A 19,930-nucleotide genomic window follows, 5' to 3' on the forward strand; every position below is an offset into this window, starting at 1 on the left:
AATTAAGAAGATACGATAAATACATTGTATATAGCACATATATAATTATTTATTAAAAAACTGTATCTATATGAAAAGTGTTTATAATATTCTATTTTTATTAAAAAACACATTTTTATAGTTTACTTTTATTTGTTATTTTATTATTATAAACTAAAATTTAAAAATTAATAACAAAATTAAAATGTTTTTAATGTTTTTATATATGTACTTTAAATATTCAGAATGATCTATGCAAAAGTTTCACCGATTAGGAAAAATAAATTCAAAACAAATACTTTATTTATTTACAGAACAATTAATTTCTGCATCGCAATATTCGCATAAATCTCTTTAAATACTTTAAGTATTTACATAAAAAAATTGAGAGTTTTGTCATCACTTTAAATAAAAAAAATATTATTTCTTATTGAAATAATTTTTATTCAAATATGTTAAGTTTTTTTGTATTACATTTAAATGCGATCTAGAATAATCTCTAACTTTTTCATAATCTTTTATTATTTTGAAATATCGATTGTACCTCCTTAATTAATCACGGCACGCATATGTAATCGATTAGAAAAAAAAATCTCTTCGCCCGAATTAATCGCGCCGAGAAAACTCGCGAAGGAAAGCAGTCATGTGTATGACATTCGTCGACTCCGTTCCGCGAGAATGTGCATACAATATTCCTTGTCAGAACTTGATTAGCATGTCTATAACCCGCCTCGCGCTCAAGTTTCGTAATGTTTTGCTGTGAAACTGATATACTTCCTGAAATGTAAGTAAGTATCATCGATCTCTTCGAACGATTCCCACGACAAAACCAAGTCTTATATTCAACTTTGCTCTTGCTCTTTCACCGGATAAATCTATATAAAATTTCGTGTAGAAATCCGTAGTAGAATAAGTAGTAAAATATTTTATTATTCAATTTCTATATTATTTTTAGGATACGCTCCACTTAACGTTCACAGTACTCATGTGCATATTTTTATCCTTATTTAATATTTGATGACAAGAAGGAAGAAATAATGCTCGCGAGCGTTTCGAACGTTCTCAGTAGAACATACTCTTTAATGTAATATTATAATAAAATGAAGACCTATTTACATGGAAAAGAAAAAATAGACATCATTTGTAGATGGAATTAATAGATTGCTGCATAATGTGAATGCTTTATTTGCACATCCAAAACGCAACTTAATATATATAATATATATATATATATATATGTATGTATGTATGTATGTATATATGTATATATATATGTATATATATATATATGTATGTATGTATGTATGTATATATGTATATATATATGTATATATATATATATATATATATATATATATATATATATACATACATACAAGGTGTATCTGAAATAACGCTCACTAATCATAATATAGTACTATTCCTAATAAAAAAACTGAGCCGAAAAGTCTAATGAACAAAATGTCTAAAATCAACATATAAGACAACTTTAAGATATCTTTGAGAGTTCTTTAAGAAATCTTTAAAATATTTCACAAAAAACATTAAAAGATATTTTAAAATTGTTTTATACAGCGATTTTATCTCTTTATTCAGCAATTTTTAAAAATTCATACCTTATTAATTATTGTGAAAATTGTAAAATGGTAGAAGACTTTTCAATTTAATTTTTTATTAGAAATAACACTGTATGATTAGTGAGCGCTATTTCAGATACACTCTGTATATATATATATATATATATATATATATATATATAAAACTTTCCTGGAAGTTAAACACACACACACACACACACACACACAAATGTTTTATATACATTACAATGTAGTAATCTTTCATTGTCGAGACAAAATAATAAGATTTTTCGTTAAATAAAATATAAGTCTTTATAAGTTTCATGAAAAAGAACAAGGAAACTATTTTCGAAATCATATATCGATATAAGTTGTAGAACTGGCACACTTTCGGCTCGCGTCGTATTGTTTTCTGCTAAGGACATAATTTTTAAGAGTATAATATTTTACGTCATGTAACTTTCCTGCAAGTTTAAATTTTAAGCGCTAGTCTCTTCTTCTCTCTCGAAGATACGTCAATTATGTAGTGGAAACTTACTAGGAAAACCCTCACGTCGGGAGTTTGTTCGGCAATCCTTAAAGTTTCTTTAAGTATTCGCCTTAGTAGTGGACGACCTCTTAAGATGTTCCTAGTAATCAGTATGCAATAATCGACGCTGCGCTTCTATAGTGTCTTCCCACGAAGCAGACTAAGATTTTAAGTCGCCTTATATGGAAGTAGGTAACATTGTTACCAAATTTTGTTTGTCTCGCAATAAAAGGAATATAGAATACAGAAAAAGAAAATTTTATTCTGTACCAATTAAACAATCTATTAATACTACCTACAAACGACATCTATTTTTTTCTCTTCCTCACATAGGTCAGTATATATTCGTAGTCGGATCTTATATTTAAGACTTAAGTACGTAAGGTCTTAAAATGTCACAAGCCAATTACAGAGCATTAGCATTTTAAGGCATTACTTAAGACAATCTTAAAATAAGAAAATAAAACCTGACTATGAATACCTGCCATATATATAGAATATTCACCTTAATATTATATTAAGAATAATACAATATTAAGATGAGTATGTCACCTTAATATTATATTAAGAATAAAAATTGAATAACAAAAGTAGAATACATTTCACTAAATATACTCCATCGATTTCTACTTCTCGCTAACATGCAGAAACTCTGCTTAGTTCTCGCCGCGCGAGATCGATAGAGTTTTTGGCACAATTCGCGATCGAAGGTCCGGCCGGCGAAGGGAAGAAGACCGGCGGTGAGTCTGCCGCTCTTGCATCTATATACGTTACTGCGCGCGACGGCGACGACGACGACGACGACGACGACGACGATGACGACGACGACGACGCTCGCGACGACGAAGACTACGGCATTGGTAGTCGTCGTCGCACCCGTCGCCACCCTCACTCGTACGTTCGCTCTCCTGCGCGCTTGCGTGCGTATTCGCAACCCTCAACATGTCCGCGCGACGGCTCACGGCGGCCGAGCGTATAGTCGTGGTTATGCGGCGGGGCGCGTTGCACCCTGCGAGCCGGTAGTCCTCAGTTCCCTGACGCAGGGGCGGCTCGCAATTCCCGCGCGAAGCGCCTCACGCACCCCACGTACTCTCACCCTCGTTCGCGTCGTCACCGTGCGTGCGTGCGAGCGTGCGTACGTACGTGCGTACTCGAGCGAGCTCCTAATCACGATCCTCGTGTTAACGCCGTCGTCACCGACGCTGTTGTCATCGTCGTCGAGGTGCTATTTCGTTCGCCGATCCTCCACGAGGTGGAACAGCCCCGTTCGAGGCCGTTACCGGCTCGTGCTCGAAGTGAGAGGAAAGAGAAAGAGAGAGAGAGAGAGAGAGAGAGAGAGAGAGAGAGAGAGAGAGGAGAAGAAGAAAGGACAAGGACCTACATACACGGTGCACCGTCCGATTGTCTGGGGGGTAGCGAGGAAGTGAAGGGGCGCCGCTCTTCAGCAACGTACGGCGGAGTGGCGTATACGACACAGAGGGTGCGCTCGCGCACGAGGAAGAGAGGAGAGGCGAAGGCATCGCGGAGTGGAGTGCGAACGGGCGACGAGGGTGGTCTAGCCAGAGGGTGGGTGACAGAGAGAACGCGTAGAAAAGAGGGAGCGAGAGTGAGTGGAGCGAGAGGGAAGGAAGCGAGGGAGAGCGAAGGAGAAGAACAGAGCGCGGAGGGTGGTTAGTGAGCGAGCGAGAGAGAGAGAGAGAGAGAGAGAGAGAGAGAGAGAGAGAGAGAAAGCGAGGAAGATAGAGAGAGTGAGAGAGAGGGGGGAGGAAAGGCTCGAGGCAGGCGCGCGTATTGATTCCCGCGTGGCGTTATACGGTGAGGTGAGAAAGCTGCAACCGGAAGATTCCTCCTGCCTCCTTTCGCCGCCGCGGGAGAAGGAGCGAGGAGAAAAATAGCCGTAGAGGAGAGCGGGCTGAGTGTAAGAAAAGGGGAGAGAAGAGCGGCTCGCCGGGACACATCGCTCTCTCGCGTCTCCTGCTCTCGTGCTCCCGCTCTCGTCAGGTACGTTTACGCGCCCGCGAGAGAGGAACGTTCTTAACGTGTCTCGCGATTTATCCGCGTCTTGTGTCTACCTCTGCGTTTCTCTTCAGCGGTGCCAGGTTGCACATCTTTCTCGAGGAGAAACGGGCAGGCAGGCAAGGCAGACAGGTCGTCGGACTCTCTCTTGTCGCACGAGGGTGAGGCGAAGTTCACGAGCGTGAGCGAGAGATCAAGTGAAACAGATGAGAGAAAGAGAGAGAGAGAGAGAGAGAGAGAGAGAGAGGGGGGGGAAAACGGAGAGTAACCGAGAAAGAGAAAGATAGAGAGAAGGCACTCTCGAAAAAAGGGTATATCGATCGGGTTGGTCCGGGACCATCGGTTGGCACGCCACCACACGATTTTCGTGGTGGCTTCGTTCTCTCTCTCTCTCTCCTTTCTTTCTTTCTGCCTCTCTCTTCCTCTCTCCCTCTCTTCCTTCTCTTTCATTTTCTGCCCTCTTCCTCCTTCCCCCCCCCTCACCCTCTCTCTCTTTCTGTCCGATATACAACCGGCATCGTGTGCACATCGCTTTTTCCCACGCGCCACCGGCTCGCTTTTCCTATCCGACCCGACCTCAAGTCGGCACAGGTGTCGCTCGAAAGCTCCTTGCGCGCTTCGGACGTCGACGCGCCGGTGTCCTCTTCCTCACGGGACGACACGGTCCCCGAGTCGATGAGTCCCCGTTGCACTCGATTCGGCGTGCGCGGTCTCTCTTTCCGGTGTGCCTCGCTCTTGCGCGGTGTTAGTGGTTTCGCCGATGATACCTTCGTAAGTTCTCTGTAAAGACCGTCATACGGTGTCCTGAATGTATCATCTCGCTTCAAGAAACTTGTTTTTAGCGGTGAGCGATTTTTCATCAGTGCACCCTTAAGAATGAATCCGACAATCTTCACTTTCGTTCGGCGCGGAAAAAAGAAGCTCTTTTCGGGTTGGCAATCATTTTTTATAACGGGTATTGGATGACGTTTCTCGAGAAAATTGGACCAGTTATCAGCGGATTTTCTTTCATTGGAAAAAGATCGATCGTCGGTTCCTTATTCTCAAGGGGATCAGTCATTCACGTAAATAGTGGTATACTGTTTGATTTTCGTGCGCAAAATGGGCATTAATGGGTATTAGAATAAGATAAAATTTCTACAATTGCATAAGCGTAGTTATAAGTGGTTATAGTTGTTAGAGACCAAAGAATTGACCAATCACAGACGAATTTTGTCCTCATTTGATTATAATAAATCAATTATTACAACTGCAATCACTTACACTGTTAAATTCATAATGTCAAATTATATTCATAATTTAAGTTATTTTTAATCTTATTTATAGATCACCATTGCTCCTATCAATTGTCATTAATTTAACAGAAAAATACATAACAATAGTATTAAACAATTTAACTCAAGAAAATGTATTAAATTTGACTCAAATATAGTTTATTATTTACTAAGTGTATACGTTAAAATGGATTATTTATTTTAAAAATAACCATTTAAATTGATTTACATCTTGACATAGACGGAAGTAAAACATAATAAAATATTATCTAACAAGAGAATGGGTCATTGCTTCTTCTTTGATGTCCGATAACTAGTGCAAAACGCTTATACAGTTATAGAACAAGTTTAATAATCCTCACTTCAGATGCGTTGACACTTTTCGATGTAACAAGACATCTTATGAGTAACATGATTGCCGATTTCCTCTTCACATTAACGGATGCTCTTTGACGTCGCCAACAGTGACAGTCCCTAGCGACTGTCCCTCTCACGCTTCTTATGTCACAAAACGATATGATTGCTCCATTTCGTATTTCTAAATCACGATTTTGAACGTGCATTCGTGCACGTGCGTGCCTTGGTTTACCGTGAGTGCGTGTACATTGGAAAAAGAAATATATAACGTGTACAATAAAATACCCTTCGTTTTCCCCCGCCGCTTCTTCCGGCTGTCGGCCTCTGTCTTGCACACGCCAGTGAGACACCCCTCCTTTCAGCGTGGTGACCGTGGATCGATATAGCGTAGGAGGATCGCCACCGCGAGAAAGGAATCGAAGAGCGAAGTTCAAGAACCAGTTGAATGTCGGTTATGTAAATGGTTATGCCGTCGATGTCGCGGTGGTGACGCTGTCGTTTGATGTGCGAGCGACATCGGTGAAGATTTCACCGACGCCTTGTGTCTGACTACGTCCGTTTCTACTTCGTTTTTCAGAGTAGTTCTCACTACTCTCTCCTACTTCCACAAAAATACTATCTAGAGATTCGAGAGGTCTAGGGAATGAGATTCGAATCACCACGTCGAAATATTCGCTTACTCTCCCGAAATGATATTCAAACAGAAGATTTTCTGCTCAGTTTATTTCTGTACTTTGAAAAGAAAATGAACTGTATTGTGAATCCATATTACGCTACACTAAAAAAAAAAAAATACTATATAAATTTCAATAAATATTTGTTTGAATAGTTCTAAATAAATATTTATTTAGAATGTAAACATTTATTTGATACAGAAATCATGAATTTGATTTTTTTATTGAATATTTATTTATTGTTGTGTTAACACTTATTTAATACTATTTAAAAAAATATGATTTGGTAAATGTTTTTTCAATGTAATTTTCAATTTTTATTTCGTAGAACAACTTTTATTATTTTGTTATACTGTCAAATATATATAAATAAATACCTACAAAGATATTTTTATATCTTTACTTTTAAAAAAATATATATATATGTGAATATATGACTTTGTCAAACGTATGCAAGTTTTCGTGCAAAATCGGAGTACCTAAATGCTTAAATTCCGCCGATAAACGGTCAAACATGGAAAGAATCCAATTAGATTTCCACGGCGAGTGGAATGCGGGCGAGTTAGACGAGCTAGAAATCAAATAGTTTCTTCTTCAGTTCGATCTCTCCCTGTATCGAAAGTTTCTCTCACGCCTCTGCGTTAATTCCTCCCTTTATAATAGAAGCGCTAACAACAATCAAATCAATTTACAAACAAACAAATGCTGCCGTGCGTTCTCTCGTTGATTCTTATTATTATTTCACGTTGAACTTCGCTTTGTCAGTGTGACGTGTATACACGTAATTTTTGCTTTAAACATTACCTGCACCAAACAAATCGAGGAATCGTTTATTAATACTGCAAATAGCGAAGCGGTTCAGAGCTGCTTGCGCGTTTAACTAGTTATTTCCAATGAATTCTCGTGTTTGCTGAATATGGTTGGGTAAATGCCAGACAGATCTCTGCTAATCTGCACACAATGTGAGCGTAACGTTTACAAGGAAGATAACGCGAAAAGAGCGAAGGCTGGCGAAAGAGAGAGAAAGAAAGGCGTGCTATTGTTGAGACGAGCCAAAGTGTCATTCGCGAGAGAAAAAAATCGCCGGGCATCGTTAAGTGTTAAGTGGCGTGTGTAAGGGTGTTAAGTAACCCGTGGCGTGATAGGACGTAGTTAATCTCACGTGTGCGTAAGAACGATCGGTCCGCTTTCTTTGCGCCTTCGATACCGCCATTAACGGTGCGCCGCCGTTTTAAACGCCGATGTTTTACTTACAGGGAAAAATTGCCAGTAGTTCACTCCCTCGCCCTTTTTCGCTCCGCTCTCCTCGCACCCCCGGGTTAATCGCGCGTCTCAATAACGACGATAATTTATTGGCCGTAGTCACGTGGCCCTCGCGGCTCGCGTAAACAGTAAACGGTGGTCGTTTCGTGATCTTTCAGGAGGACGGAACAGGGTGAGAATCGGCGCACGGCAGAATGAGAGAGATCGTCAGTCACCGATCGAGCAGGGACCCGTTGGCCCTTTGCACGAGAGATGGTTTTTAGAAGGTACGTAAATGGAACGGAAGGATCAAAATGCACTCGCGCATCCGTTTTCTATGACCAGTATTCATAGTTGATTTTTATATTTAAGGAGATTGTAAGGGCATAAAACATATATATTAATATATGCTTTAAACAAATTATATATACGTGGAAGTTGTGTTCGTAACACTCTGTTTTTATTGAGCAACACATTTTTATAGATTATTTATCTTATTTGATATTAGTTTTATTGTTGTAAACAAAAATTTTAAAAATAATAAAAATCTAAATTTTTTAATGTAATTTTAAGTACTAAGAATGACTTGTGCAAAGTTTCATTAAAATTCACCACAATTAGTTTATAACAAATGATATTTTATTTATTTACCGAAAAATTAATGTCTGCGTTTCAATAACTTTACATAAATAATTTTGAATTTATAGTAAGTACTTATATTAAAAAATTGAAATTTTTATCATTATTTTATAATACATTTTCATATATTTCTATTAGAGTACAAATTTAAAAAATATTACTTTTTATTGAAATAACTTTTGATCCAGATGGTCAACTGTCTCTAATTTTTTTGTATTACTTTTAAATGCAATTTAGAATAATCTGTAATTTTTTCAAGTAATTCTTAACATATTGCGTTTGCTTACAACCTTCTTAAGACTGTCTTAACTCTTTGCACTCTAAATTTTTTTTCGAAAATATAATAATGTACATTTAAACTGGCAATTTAAAAATGTCGAATGTAACACGACGCTCCTGTGAATAAAATTGATGTCGAGTTACACTCGACATAGAAGTGCAAAGAATTAAATATAGTCTTAAGATGTCACAAAAAGGGTTGTATTAGCATATTAAGATATTACTTAAGATAAAATAAGAACAGAATAGTTGGCCTATTTGCTAATGATAGATACATAGAGAAACAGTAGTTGTTTTTTAGCAGTAAAATGTAAACAGTGATAAAGCAATATACAGAAAGAATGATTTTGCTGAGGTATGTAAAAAAGCTAGAGGTAGATCTGAAAATAATTTTGTTAACCATCAAAATATTTACGTAAGAATCTCGAGCATGATGAGAAATATTACAAAAAGTTTTTGACGTTCTACCAGCCAATTGGAGTGTCCTATATAATTATTTTTATAATCCAATAAAATTATTTTTTGATATGGATCAAGCTAAAATTCTTTATCGTAGCAATCCTTTCCATATAGCAATTAAAAAATTGCTTACCGTAGCATCCTTTCCATGTAGCAAATAAAAAATATTGATCGTTTATTGCTTTACATTTTATTGCTTAAGTTTTTTTATATGCCACTGGCATATTTGATTTTTTTTTCGCTCATCTAATTGCAATTGAATAATCATATTCAGCACCGATCAATAGAACAACCTATAATTGGAGCTGAGAGCTAATTTAACGGGAAAATAAAAACGTAGCGAATTGTCAAATTATTCACGGAAAAAACGATCGCTAAAGCGTCTAAAAATTTAACTACTGATGTGAAAATAATTTTATTGGTTCATCAAAATAATCACGTAGGACTTTCAAATATATAATGAGCAATATTGTAAAAAGTTTTAATATTCTAATAATTATTTTGAACGTTCCACATAATTATATTGATGGTCTAACAAAATTATTTTCAAATTTGTATTTAGTTAAAATTTTAGATATTTCAATAAAAGCATTCTTTTCGTATTGGGATAAAAAAAAAGAAATAGAAAGGATAATAGAAAGCCAGATGAGAAACATCTGACTTGAACATTATAAAAAATATGTAAAAAGAAAGAGAACATAATTTCCGCCACTTTTTTTTGCATCGTCTCGAAAATGTGGCATGAATACGAGCTCGAGCAGTATTTTACGGAATCATCTTTTTTCGAGCAGTTACAATTCCGCTGCAGTTCAATTTCTTCCTCTTCCATGTTTTTTTTTTACTTCCTTTCGCAAATCTTCTTCCCTGTCAGTCGGAAATCGTGTGCTCAGAGTTATTTGTTTCCGACTTACTCGGGAAATATGAATTGCATGTAACGTGTCGTGAAACTGTAATAACGCTCTTCCACGAAGTCACGTAGAGAATTGGCGATTGAGCATGACAGAAAATTCGTGCCAGTCGATGTTTCTCAAATAAGGTGGCTGTTTCATTGTATGTATATCGTCACGTGGCGACCACAAGATCTGAATACAAAAAAAAAATCTCCTTTCTCATTGAGTTTTCCCGCATAGAAATAAGTTGAATAGCCGCATTAAATCAGTAGAGATTATATTTGTACAAAAAGGACGACTTTGTTGAAGTATTTACAAATTTAGCTAGATCTGAATATAATTTTGAACCATCAAAATAATTAAAGATTTTAAATATGATAAATAAAGTATTTTGACATTTTAGCAATCAGTTTAAGCCTATAATCATTTTGATGGTCTAAAGTCTGATTGCACCAACGTTACTATGACGTTAAGCGAGGCTTAAAACTGTCTCGTTTTAAAGCGAAAAAGAAACAGAGACAGAGAGAGAGAGAGAGAGTTTTAAACCTTGCTTAAAGTCAAAGTAACGTTAGTGCAACTGGGTCTAAGAAAATTATTTTCAGATATTTTTATCTAATTAAGTTTATAGATGTGCTTCAGCAAAATCTTCCTTTCTATATGCTGTAAAGGACTGATATATATATATATATATATATATATATATATATATATAATTTAATGACACTAATACAATAACATATGATTCAAGCCAAAAATGCTTTTCAATTATAATTAAATATATCAATACAATATCGTCGCAATTAATATCGCCATCGCGATAAATTTCGCCACTTGCGTAATCTTGTCTGAGTTGTTACAACGAGGTCAAACGGATAGCAGTAATATATCTATCTGCGTAATTATTTTTCTGTATGATGTACGTGAAAACATGTAAATCTCACTTTTTGTGGAATCACAAAAACACTGCAAAAACCAATCGACCGTAACGTCAGATATCCGCGCCTTCATTTTTCGAAATAACGAAAAAAAAAAATGACGATTTGCGCAATTTGTTGCAATCATGTTTTTCTCTCACCGCTTCCGTCGTGCATTCCCCGATTTCAACGCGTTCCAACGCGTAATCAGTACGGGCCTCGAGGAGTGTTTAAGCTTAATCACGGGCAGCTACGGCGAGGCTGCCCCATAAAGCACGAACGGCGCGTTCTCGAAGATTTACGCGATTGCGACGAAGGGAGGGGAGGGGGAGGGCGAGAGGGACTGGGGATACAAAATCGGTGCACGGCACCCTCGGGAGCGCGTGACGGTTTATCTTCCTCCGTTGCATGTGCATTATTATCATTATATCGTTCGTTCTTTCTACCGCCTTCTCCCTTCCTCGCTTCGCCCTTCGCCTTTTGCTACGAAACGCTTCCCTGCAGCGGCGCGTCGGCTTGAAAGAATTTCGCAAGGGAGCGATTGGCCGTTTACTCGCAAACTACAGCGACACTGTTTACGACTCCGCATTACGATGCATAGTGGAATAGCTGGCAGGATAAGCCGCTGCAGCGCGACCTCTTAGCGGTTATGGTTTCTCCTGTACTTGGTCAGCGCTTGTTACTCGAACGGACCTCTCCTTTACGGCGAATTTCGCGAGAGAGATCGCTGATCCATCGTCGAGGCACGCGAGCGATAAATCGAATAGACTGAAAGATAAGGAACACGGCTGCATTGCAAAGTTCCACAATTCACGTGTCTGCAACTGCGGTAAACTAATTCACGGGACAAGGATGCACGCAACGCGCGTTTTCTTTTTTTAAGTGTTTATTTGTTTTTTTTTTTTAATTGTATATAATAACAATGGGTGCTTTCCAGCAAGCGACATAGATGGCACAACGAATTTATTACATCTTTATTATTTGTTAAAAAATAAAATTTGATAAAATAATCACTGTGCTATACTGTGTTTCTTGCTGGAAAGCGCCAAATATAACAAAGCTCGGTGTAATAAAAACATTTTTGATTTCCTTCGTAAACGAGGAGAAAATTTTTTAATAACAGCTAGATTTTTTTATCTAGCGCTTTTTTGCGAGTCCTTTTGTTTTTCCGGACGAGACTAACAATAACGCTCTTCCATTCAACGGTTCAATTACGCGAGTGACGCCGGCCGTTTCAAGCTGGGACGACATCTGCGTTTCCTCACAATCGCGCCTTGGCGTGTTCCACTTTTCCCCGACATGTGCTCGTTTCAAATAAGTTCTATGAATGAAGTTCGTCTGACTCTAATTAAATCGCGTGAATGAGAGCAAGCAGGGCCGTCACCAAAAGTGTCAAGGATAATAGAATTTAAACCGGAAAGATAAACCTATCATGTCAAAGTGAGAATGAGAAGGAGAATTCCCGCAGGAGGATCAAACTTCAAAAGTATCGTCGATTTATTTGCGATGCGGGCGAAGTAATACCGTCAGGAGTTGGGACGGGAGTTTGGTCGGACATTTATATATATCACAGATAATATATCATTGACTATAATATTGACAAATGACAAAAACTTCGTCTTTTCGCAAATATCACAATATTTTCGTTTATTTGTAATTTACCACGATAGAATGTTATATATCGTTGATTGCAGCGTTAATCTGCTTTTAATTAATTTCGAATTTTGTTCAGCGCAGCTATTTAAATTCCGCCTTGGACGGCAAGATCTCTAACAAGATGCAAACCTATCTCTGCAGCAAACACAGCCCGTTAATCTACAAAATGCGTTGATTTAGCAGAAATTTCCCTTCAGAATATCACAACATTCATTATAAAGATAACAATCTATTAAATACTTTTCCAGTCAAATATACGCAGTCTGATTCTTTTTGAACCCTCGATCAGTCGCCTTTTAGATAAATACTGCCTTTCCTAGAAGTGACTTTACTGCAAATTCCATAATGAAAAACTACAAAAACGTACAAATTTTTACAAGACACTGTTAAATATCAAAAGAGCAATGATAATCCAGTCTTTTGAATTAAATAACATTTTGTTATTTTTAACTTCTATATGTGTCAAAATCAAACCATTTCTGAGATTAGTTTCAGACTTCAAAGGAAATATCGACCGTAAATTAACGTACGCATTTAATAAATAATATACTACAATAAATTTCAATGAATTTAATACATTTTCTTAAGTTAAATTGTTTAACTCTATTGTTTTAATCAAATTAACAATATATTGAGTAGCAACCTATATAGAAATTATTAAAAATAACTAAAATTGAACATATTTTGATATTACGAGAATTTGATTTATCAATATAATATTATAACATAATATTGCTCACACACATTCCATGAGTTTACTTTGCCCATATTTCCAAAGAGAATTAAAGAACGATTTGATGAAATTATATGAAGAGTTCGAGAAATCCCTTGGACTTTAACGAGAAAGAACGAACGGGAGAAAGGAGAGGGAAAGGGAGATCTTTTTTTAAAGAGACCAATAAAAAATCAAGCATTGCGGAATGTAGGGAGGAAAAAAATAAAAGAAGGGAGATCTCGTTAATATGTGATTCAATTTAATTGAATCTTAATGAGTGAGTCTGACACAGAATGTCATAGAAATAGTAATCCGAGCGGCTTGGCATAGCCGATCGCGACTGACGCTCATGAGATTCCTGTCATACCATACTATGACCCCAGATCAACCGTGATCGCGTGTTGGCATGTACCATAGATTATCCGATCATGTTCGATATATAGGTTGCTCGAGAAATAGGTCACCCATCTCAGCAAATATTAGAAATACTCAGACAGTGAGTGATACCCAGTTTATAATTTTTTTCATATTGAGATAAAAATGAATCGAGAATCATAAAAATCAAATGAATTCTCATGTATAAATTTGGTTAACAATTAATTCGAAAAAAATTTGCATCGTTTAATAATTCGATAATTAAATAATTTCCTTTGTATAATTTTAAATAGTAGGTTAAAATTCTCTTTCAAAACTCTCTCTAGTTCTCTCTCTCTTTCTCTCTCTCCCGCCCCTTCTCTCCTTCTTTCGTTAATTATATATGACGGTTAATAGAGAAAACTTGAAAATTGTGAAAAAAATCGATATTTAGTAGAATTTTCAATAAAGGATTGAGAAGATTAACAAAAGATTTACAACTAAATTGGTAATACCTGGAATAAGAAATTTCTTGAGGAACTTAATTCGTTTTAAATTATCTTATATAGTTATAAATTTGTAAAATTGAATTCTTGTTTCTTAATTATAAGAAAGTTGCTCATTAGATTATTTTTCTCTATTAAATTCGAAAAGTTCCATAATAAAAGATGATTGATTTTTAATGTTACGGATTATTTCAATGGAATTTTATGTTCGTTGTTTTGGGAGAAGAACAAACATTCGTAGACGAAGAATATCACCTTTAATTTTCGATGCTTTCATGTACGACGGCGATTTATTACAAGTAGGACTGATGTGTAATAGTATTGATTGTCTTGAAACAATCAGCGATGTTTGTATTTTGCGCCGGGAATCGAACGGGGGGAAGCGGGCGGCGTTTAAATATTTGGCAATCGTTTTCTTTCTCTCTCTCTCTCTCTCTCTCTCTCTCACACACACACACACACACACACACACACACACACACACACACACATTGTATCCTTTGATGAAATCATATTTACCTCAATTCGTGTTGTGCGTACTAACATTGAAATAATTATAAAATCTGAATGCGAAGCTATATAAGCAATATGCCGATCATAATTCGACCAAAATGCTTAATTTATACACTAATTACGTATGCAATCGAATTACGATCGAAATTATATCGCCGATTGATCGTACAATTTAATATTTATTAATTTATTACAATTTTAATCGAATATATGTTTCTCGATGCTACATCAATATTATAAAATATATTATCTTCTCGAACTATCAATTTATACAGAACACTTGATATTTACTCTAAATATCATCCCAGAATTTCAAGTAAAACGTGTTTAGATTTATTTCTTTTAAATAATCAAACTAAGAATTTTTTTAAAACAAATTTTGTCGAATTACAGCGAGATCAAATTAGCGAATGTTCTGAGTTCTGATAAATTCGCAGGAGGACGAATCGGGCGAGGCTCGCCATTTTATTGAGCGAAATCGCGACACCGATGCATCTCGGGGCGCGTATTTCAATTATTAATGTCGACATTACGTGTCACGGTTATTTCTGAGAGTAAAAAAGAGACAAGACATTTCGCGTGGCCGGAGGAGGATATAATAGAAATGTAGGACGGTGATACAGGAGGGGTGGGGCCGGGGGTAGGAAGAATGAGAGAAAGCGGGAGAAAGAGAGAGTACACACGTTCTCCTCCGGATTTATATAACTCGTCGCCGGTCTCGTCTGCGGGGGCAGAGAAAGAGAATGGAACGGAGGGGGGAAATTATCTGCATGCGCGAATAGGTAATCGATCGCGCGCGGATACAGGACGGCGGTTAATAAATTAAGATAACCGCGAATCGGAGAACGAGAGGGAAAATAGGTTAATGAGACGTGACGGAGGAAACAGTTTTCATCGTAAGGGAGAGAGGAAGAAAGGGAGGCACGATCAGGAAAATGAGAAGAGCGACACGTGGGGATTATTACGGGGATCCATTACAAGTTTATGATTCGTCCATGGATAAAATATGGCCGCGCGCCTCAATATTAACCGTATATTAATGTCGCCATAAATTAACCGTCTAAGAACGACGTTCTATTCGATGCGCAAGTGATTAAACGGAATACTAAATACTTGCGCGTACTAAATTATCCGAATTCATAATTCCTCCATTATCAGGATGCACTTTCTCGTGTTTTCCGTTAAACTTCTTCTATTTAATGCACAATTTTTCATCATTCATTTCTAAAAAACGTACATTGTAGAATTTATTTCAAAAATTAATTAAGGATCAAAACTGAGGAAATACAGGAGATGTACGTAGAATGAACATATTAATAATTACGTACAGAGATGTACAATTGTAAGCGGAATAAGTTTTGACTTAACTACACGGAGAGAATTTTTTTTTAGAGTTTACTCTAAAAATATGTTCTAAAAATAGTTTTCTGGGACAACATTGTATTTCAAAGAGTGTTATGTAAATTTCTTTCATTCATAAAAGTATAATAAAATATAAAATAAGTTTGATTAATTTTACTGACGTGCATGGTAAAAATCTTTAAAATATTGTATTGTACCACAACTATCATATTTTCAGGATGAATTTTAAAAGATAATTCTCTCCGTGTATAGTCATCGTGGATTAAAATCTAACAATAAGCAACAGTCCATTGTTGTAATAACAAATTCAAATAAAAATTAATTAAAGATAAAAAATAAGCAAGTATAATCTACATAGATAAAAACTGCAGTTAAGTCGAAACTTGTTCTGCTTACGGTATACAATTATTAATATATTCATTCTTAGGCTGGAACAAAAAAACTCATAGTTATGAACTTCAACATTCAAGCAGTTGTGCAACTTTATTAAAAATAAATGAAATTTAAATTAAAAGAAAGAGAAAGCTTAAAATTTCTACTTTTGAAAGATTATTATGCCATTTGAGTTTCTGTGAGTTTAATAATTTTTACATAAGGAAAATTATGTGCTGAACAAAACGAAAAATTTTCTTTTCAACTTCTTTTCACTTTGTGAACCTGTCATGTGCTAAAAAGAAACTTGAAAATTTTTGACTTTGTAACGTGAAAGCTGAAAGTTTTTCCTACAAAATAATTATTTTACCAATATTTGTAAGATTTTTTGTTTATCACGGATTAACTAAAAAGAGCATTTTAACTTAATTGCTCCTAACTCCGTTAAAAATCATCGTACTGCAATTTAAACAACAAATTCTTGGAGCTAAAACTTTGCTCTATCGAATAGTATATATACAGTGCTATATAATTTTTTTGTTAACATATAAACATAATTTGAATAAAGTAAACATTACAAACTTTTGTTTTAATCCAATATTTAGGTCTTTTGACCTCTAATCAATGTTTTTTTGAATTTATCATTACAATAACGAGCTGATACTTAGATTTCGAGAGTTTGATTTTATTTTTACGGTGAAGTAAGAAAGGAAACTTGACTGATTTTTTTCTAAAAACACGCAACCTTTAATTCAACTTGTCGTCGTGATTTCAGGAAGAGGGCATGACGCACCGAACTCATGCAGTGGCGAAAACACGTGCGCATCAAGTACGGTGGTCGAGTCGGTGTCGGTCAAGGACAGCGGGAGCGGGAGCAGGTGCAGCTGCAGGTGCGCGTGGTGCAGCTGCAGCGGGAAGGGGGCGCACGACTCAGCTACGTCTGTCATCAGCTTCAACTCTCGTCAACGGCTCGCCGCAGCTGCAGCGCAGCAGCCATGCTCTGCTGCGGCCGCAGGAAAGTAAGTGCAGTACAACATGCAAGATTTAACATACCTCAGATTGCGCACACCGATCGTAATAAACAGCGAAGGTACCTTGAAGCTCCTAAAAGTCGCAATCCTCGAGCATTTGAGCGCAACTTTGATCACTAATGTCCGTTTCTATCGATGTAGAGTAACTTTAATCTCATTCGGTTCAACTTGTTCTCTGTCTTTTCCTAACTCTTAAAACTAGGAAAAGATGAAGTTAGTTGAATCATCAAGATTAAATTTAAACTACATAGGCAGAAACGGGTGTAAGACTACTTATGTTCATTCCTATACTAACGTAGATCAACTTTAATCTCTCAGTTTAACTTACTTTTTCATCTTTTTCTGGTTTTAAAAATCAGAAAAAGATGATGAGTAAGTTGAACCGAGATTAAAGCCTAATTAAATCGAAATTAATCTATGTTAGTATAATAGAAACACAGATCTTAGAGGCGTCCTAGAGATTTTCCAAGTCGACTCAGCGAAAATATTGACAGAACGAGTTAACGCTAGAAATTTTATATGCGTAAGATCGAACTTAAATCTTGCCAACAAACGATGGATTTGAGCCAAATCAGAATGCGCCAAAGTCCATTTTTTGAATCCGATTGAAGGATTCACCCCCGCGCGGAATTGTTAAAAATCGCGTTGGAGTGAGCTTTGCAGTAAAAAAGAGGGAACCCTTTAGGAACGCCCGCATACGCTATGCGTCACGGAAATTTTCTCTCACGCGTGTCTGCCCTTGATTCTCGTGCGAGGATTCCGACGTTCGTATCATGCCTGAATCACATTTCATGTACATTTAAAGGGCAGACATGAATCATCCAGCATGTCCATCACGCGTTCATTCATATCGCAACTTTTATCCGATACAATATTACGCGTAGCCAACGGTGCAAAAGTTATTCGTATACGAGCACACGTTTATAATTTTACGTTCTACGCGGACCGTCCCGTCATGCATTCGCTATACATGCGTTCTACTTTCCGTTAAGTTTATTCCCAATGGGAAATCTTCTTGAATCTCGACGTCAAATATGTAATTGATACTATTCAAGCGTTAAATCAAGTTTCCGTTAAAATAACTCGCCGCTCGGAATCATCTGTAAAGAGCGAGATTTTATCTATTCCCGAAGTAAAATCCATTGAAAGTTTCACTTCTCGGTATTAGGTCTTTCACGCTCCGCGCGAAGAGCTTAATTTTCGCAAGAAACAGAAGGTTTAACTAGATTTTAAATCAGTACTGAAATAATTCGATGAAACGTTTTCCCACGCGCATAGCGCATTTACAATGCGTTGTATTTACAATGAGAATAACACGATCGCTAGGTCTTCTTTAATAGTATTTAATGTATTTTATTAGTATTTAATGCACTCCGATTTGTAACAAGCGTTAAAGTTTTCTAAGAGCTTTATGTTCATTTATAATCGTGAAAAATAAATGGTTGTATAAATGCGAGCATGAGAGTGAGGGATTATTTTCTCTTCTCTTTCAAACTGAATTTAAATCTTCCATCGCCATTTTTAAAAAATGGAATATTTTGATGCGATGTAGAAATGAAGAAAAGATACATTTGTATGTACACGATAGAATAGCCAGGAGCGAAGGGGTTAAACAAAGTCGTTTTCAACCCCCCTTCTTCGTGTATATCGTCACGAACTGAGAAACGGCGGCATCGAAAGAATGAAGCCAAAGTCATTCGAGTACATCGTTGTCGAATGCCGGCTTCGGATTGCTGTCCATTCAATCTGTCGCGATAAATCGTCAGGTGAGCTTCCATCGTGTCAGGCCGGTCACGCGATTTTTCACGATAAGCTTTATCCTCGGAATCGGAACTTTAAGTCAATACATGGCATTAACATTAAAAAATTTTGCACTGCGATTTAACATACTATATAAAAATTATTTTCCTTTTTTCTCGAATTATTTAAAGTGTAAAAAATATTATTCTTAAAATTAATATCTGTAATTCTACGAGTGTGAAGCATATTTAAACGTCATTCAGAGTTTCCGATAGATCTCGCTTCGATAACGAAAATAATGAAAACGATGCGACGATCTAAAATTATCCGAGAAACCATTGGAAGAAAACGTTGTTATTAACGTAATAATAATTGATATCGTGATTAAAAGCAAGAGCAAACGTTGGATAAAATGCCAGTCGACTTTAGTGTTATTTTTAGAAAATCTTTAGCAATGTACGTAATCGCGTACCCTCTAACATTTTTTAAATGAAATCTAATTCTAACAGTGACAATTGAGCCAGTGTTAATAAAAGTGGCTCAATTTTTAAGAATGAGATTTCAGGATTCTTTTAGTTATTTTAAATATAAAAAAACACAACAATCGATACTTTGTCTATCGTGTGCTTTTGTCTAAAATTCTTATAGAAGTAAAAGGTCTGGTTAATTATCTGGTTTGATTAAAAATAGCATACACGGAAAAAAGAAAGTAGCTGTCGTAACTAAAAATTGCATGTGGTAATTAAATGGCAGGTGTAAAATATGGACAGCTAAAATATAGGTGTATCATAGCTAATGTCTTATATCTATATTATAGGGCAACAGCAAACCATTTCACTGTAATTTATAAAT

At 36.4% G+C, this 19,930-nt stretch overlaps 1 protein-coding gene across 7 annotated transcripts in view; it reads left to right on the forward strand.

The window, feature by feature from the left end:
• Nucleotides 1-2,970: 2,970 nt before the first annotated feature.
• Nucleotides 2,971-19,930, forward strand: part of RhoGAP100F (Rho GTPase activating protein at 100F) — a 78,171-nt gene continuing 61,211 nt past the window's right edge. Inside the window, exons 1-4 of one of the 7 annotated variants that reach the window (XM_087412640.1) lie at nucleotides 2,971-4,086; nucleotides 4,176-4,262; nucleotides 7,828-7,935; nucleotides 17,083-17,326. In XM_087412640.1, coding sequence (XP_087268766.1) covers nucleotides 17,108-17,326 — 219 coding nt within the window. In that variant the 5' untranslated portion in view covers nucleotides 2,971-4,086; nucleotides 4,176-4,262; nucleotides 7,828-7,935; nucleotides 17,083-17,107. Of the gene's footprint in view, nucleotides 4,087-4,175; nucleotides 4,263-4,365; nucleotides 4,946-7,827; nucleotides 7,936-17,082; nucleotides 17,327-19,930 lie in introns of those variants that run through there. The other 6 variants (XM_087412629.1, XM_087412633.1, XM_011056053.2 and 3 more) reach the window with 6 other exon arrangements.

Source organism: Acromyrmex echinatior, chromosome 1 (assembly GCF_024713525.1).
Source record: "Acromyrmex echinatior isolate Ae372 chromosome 1, ASM2471352v2, whole genome shotgun sequence".
Lineage (NCBI taxonomy): Eukaryota > Metazoa > Arthropoda > Insecta > Hymenoptera > Formicidae > Acromyrmex > Acromyrmex echinatior.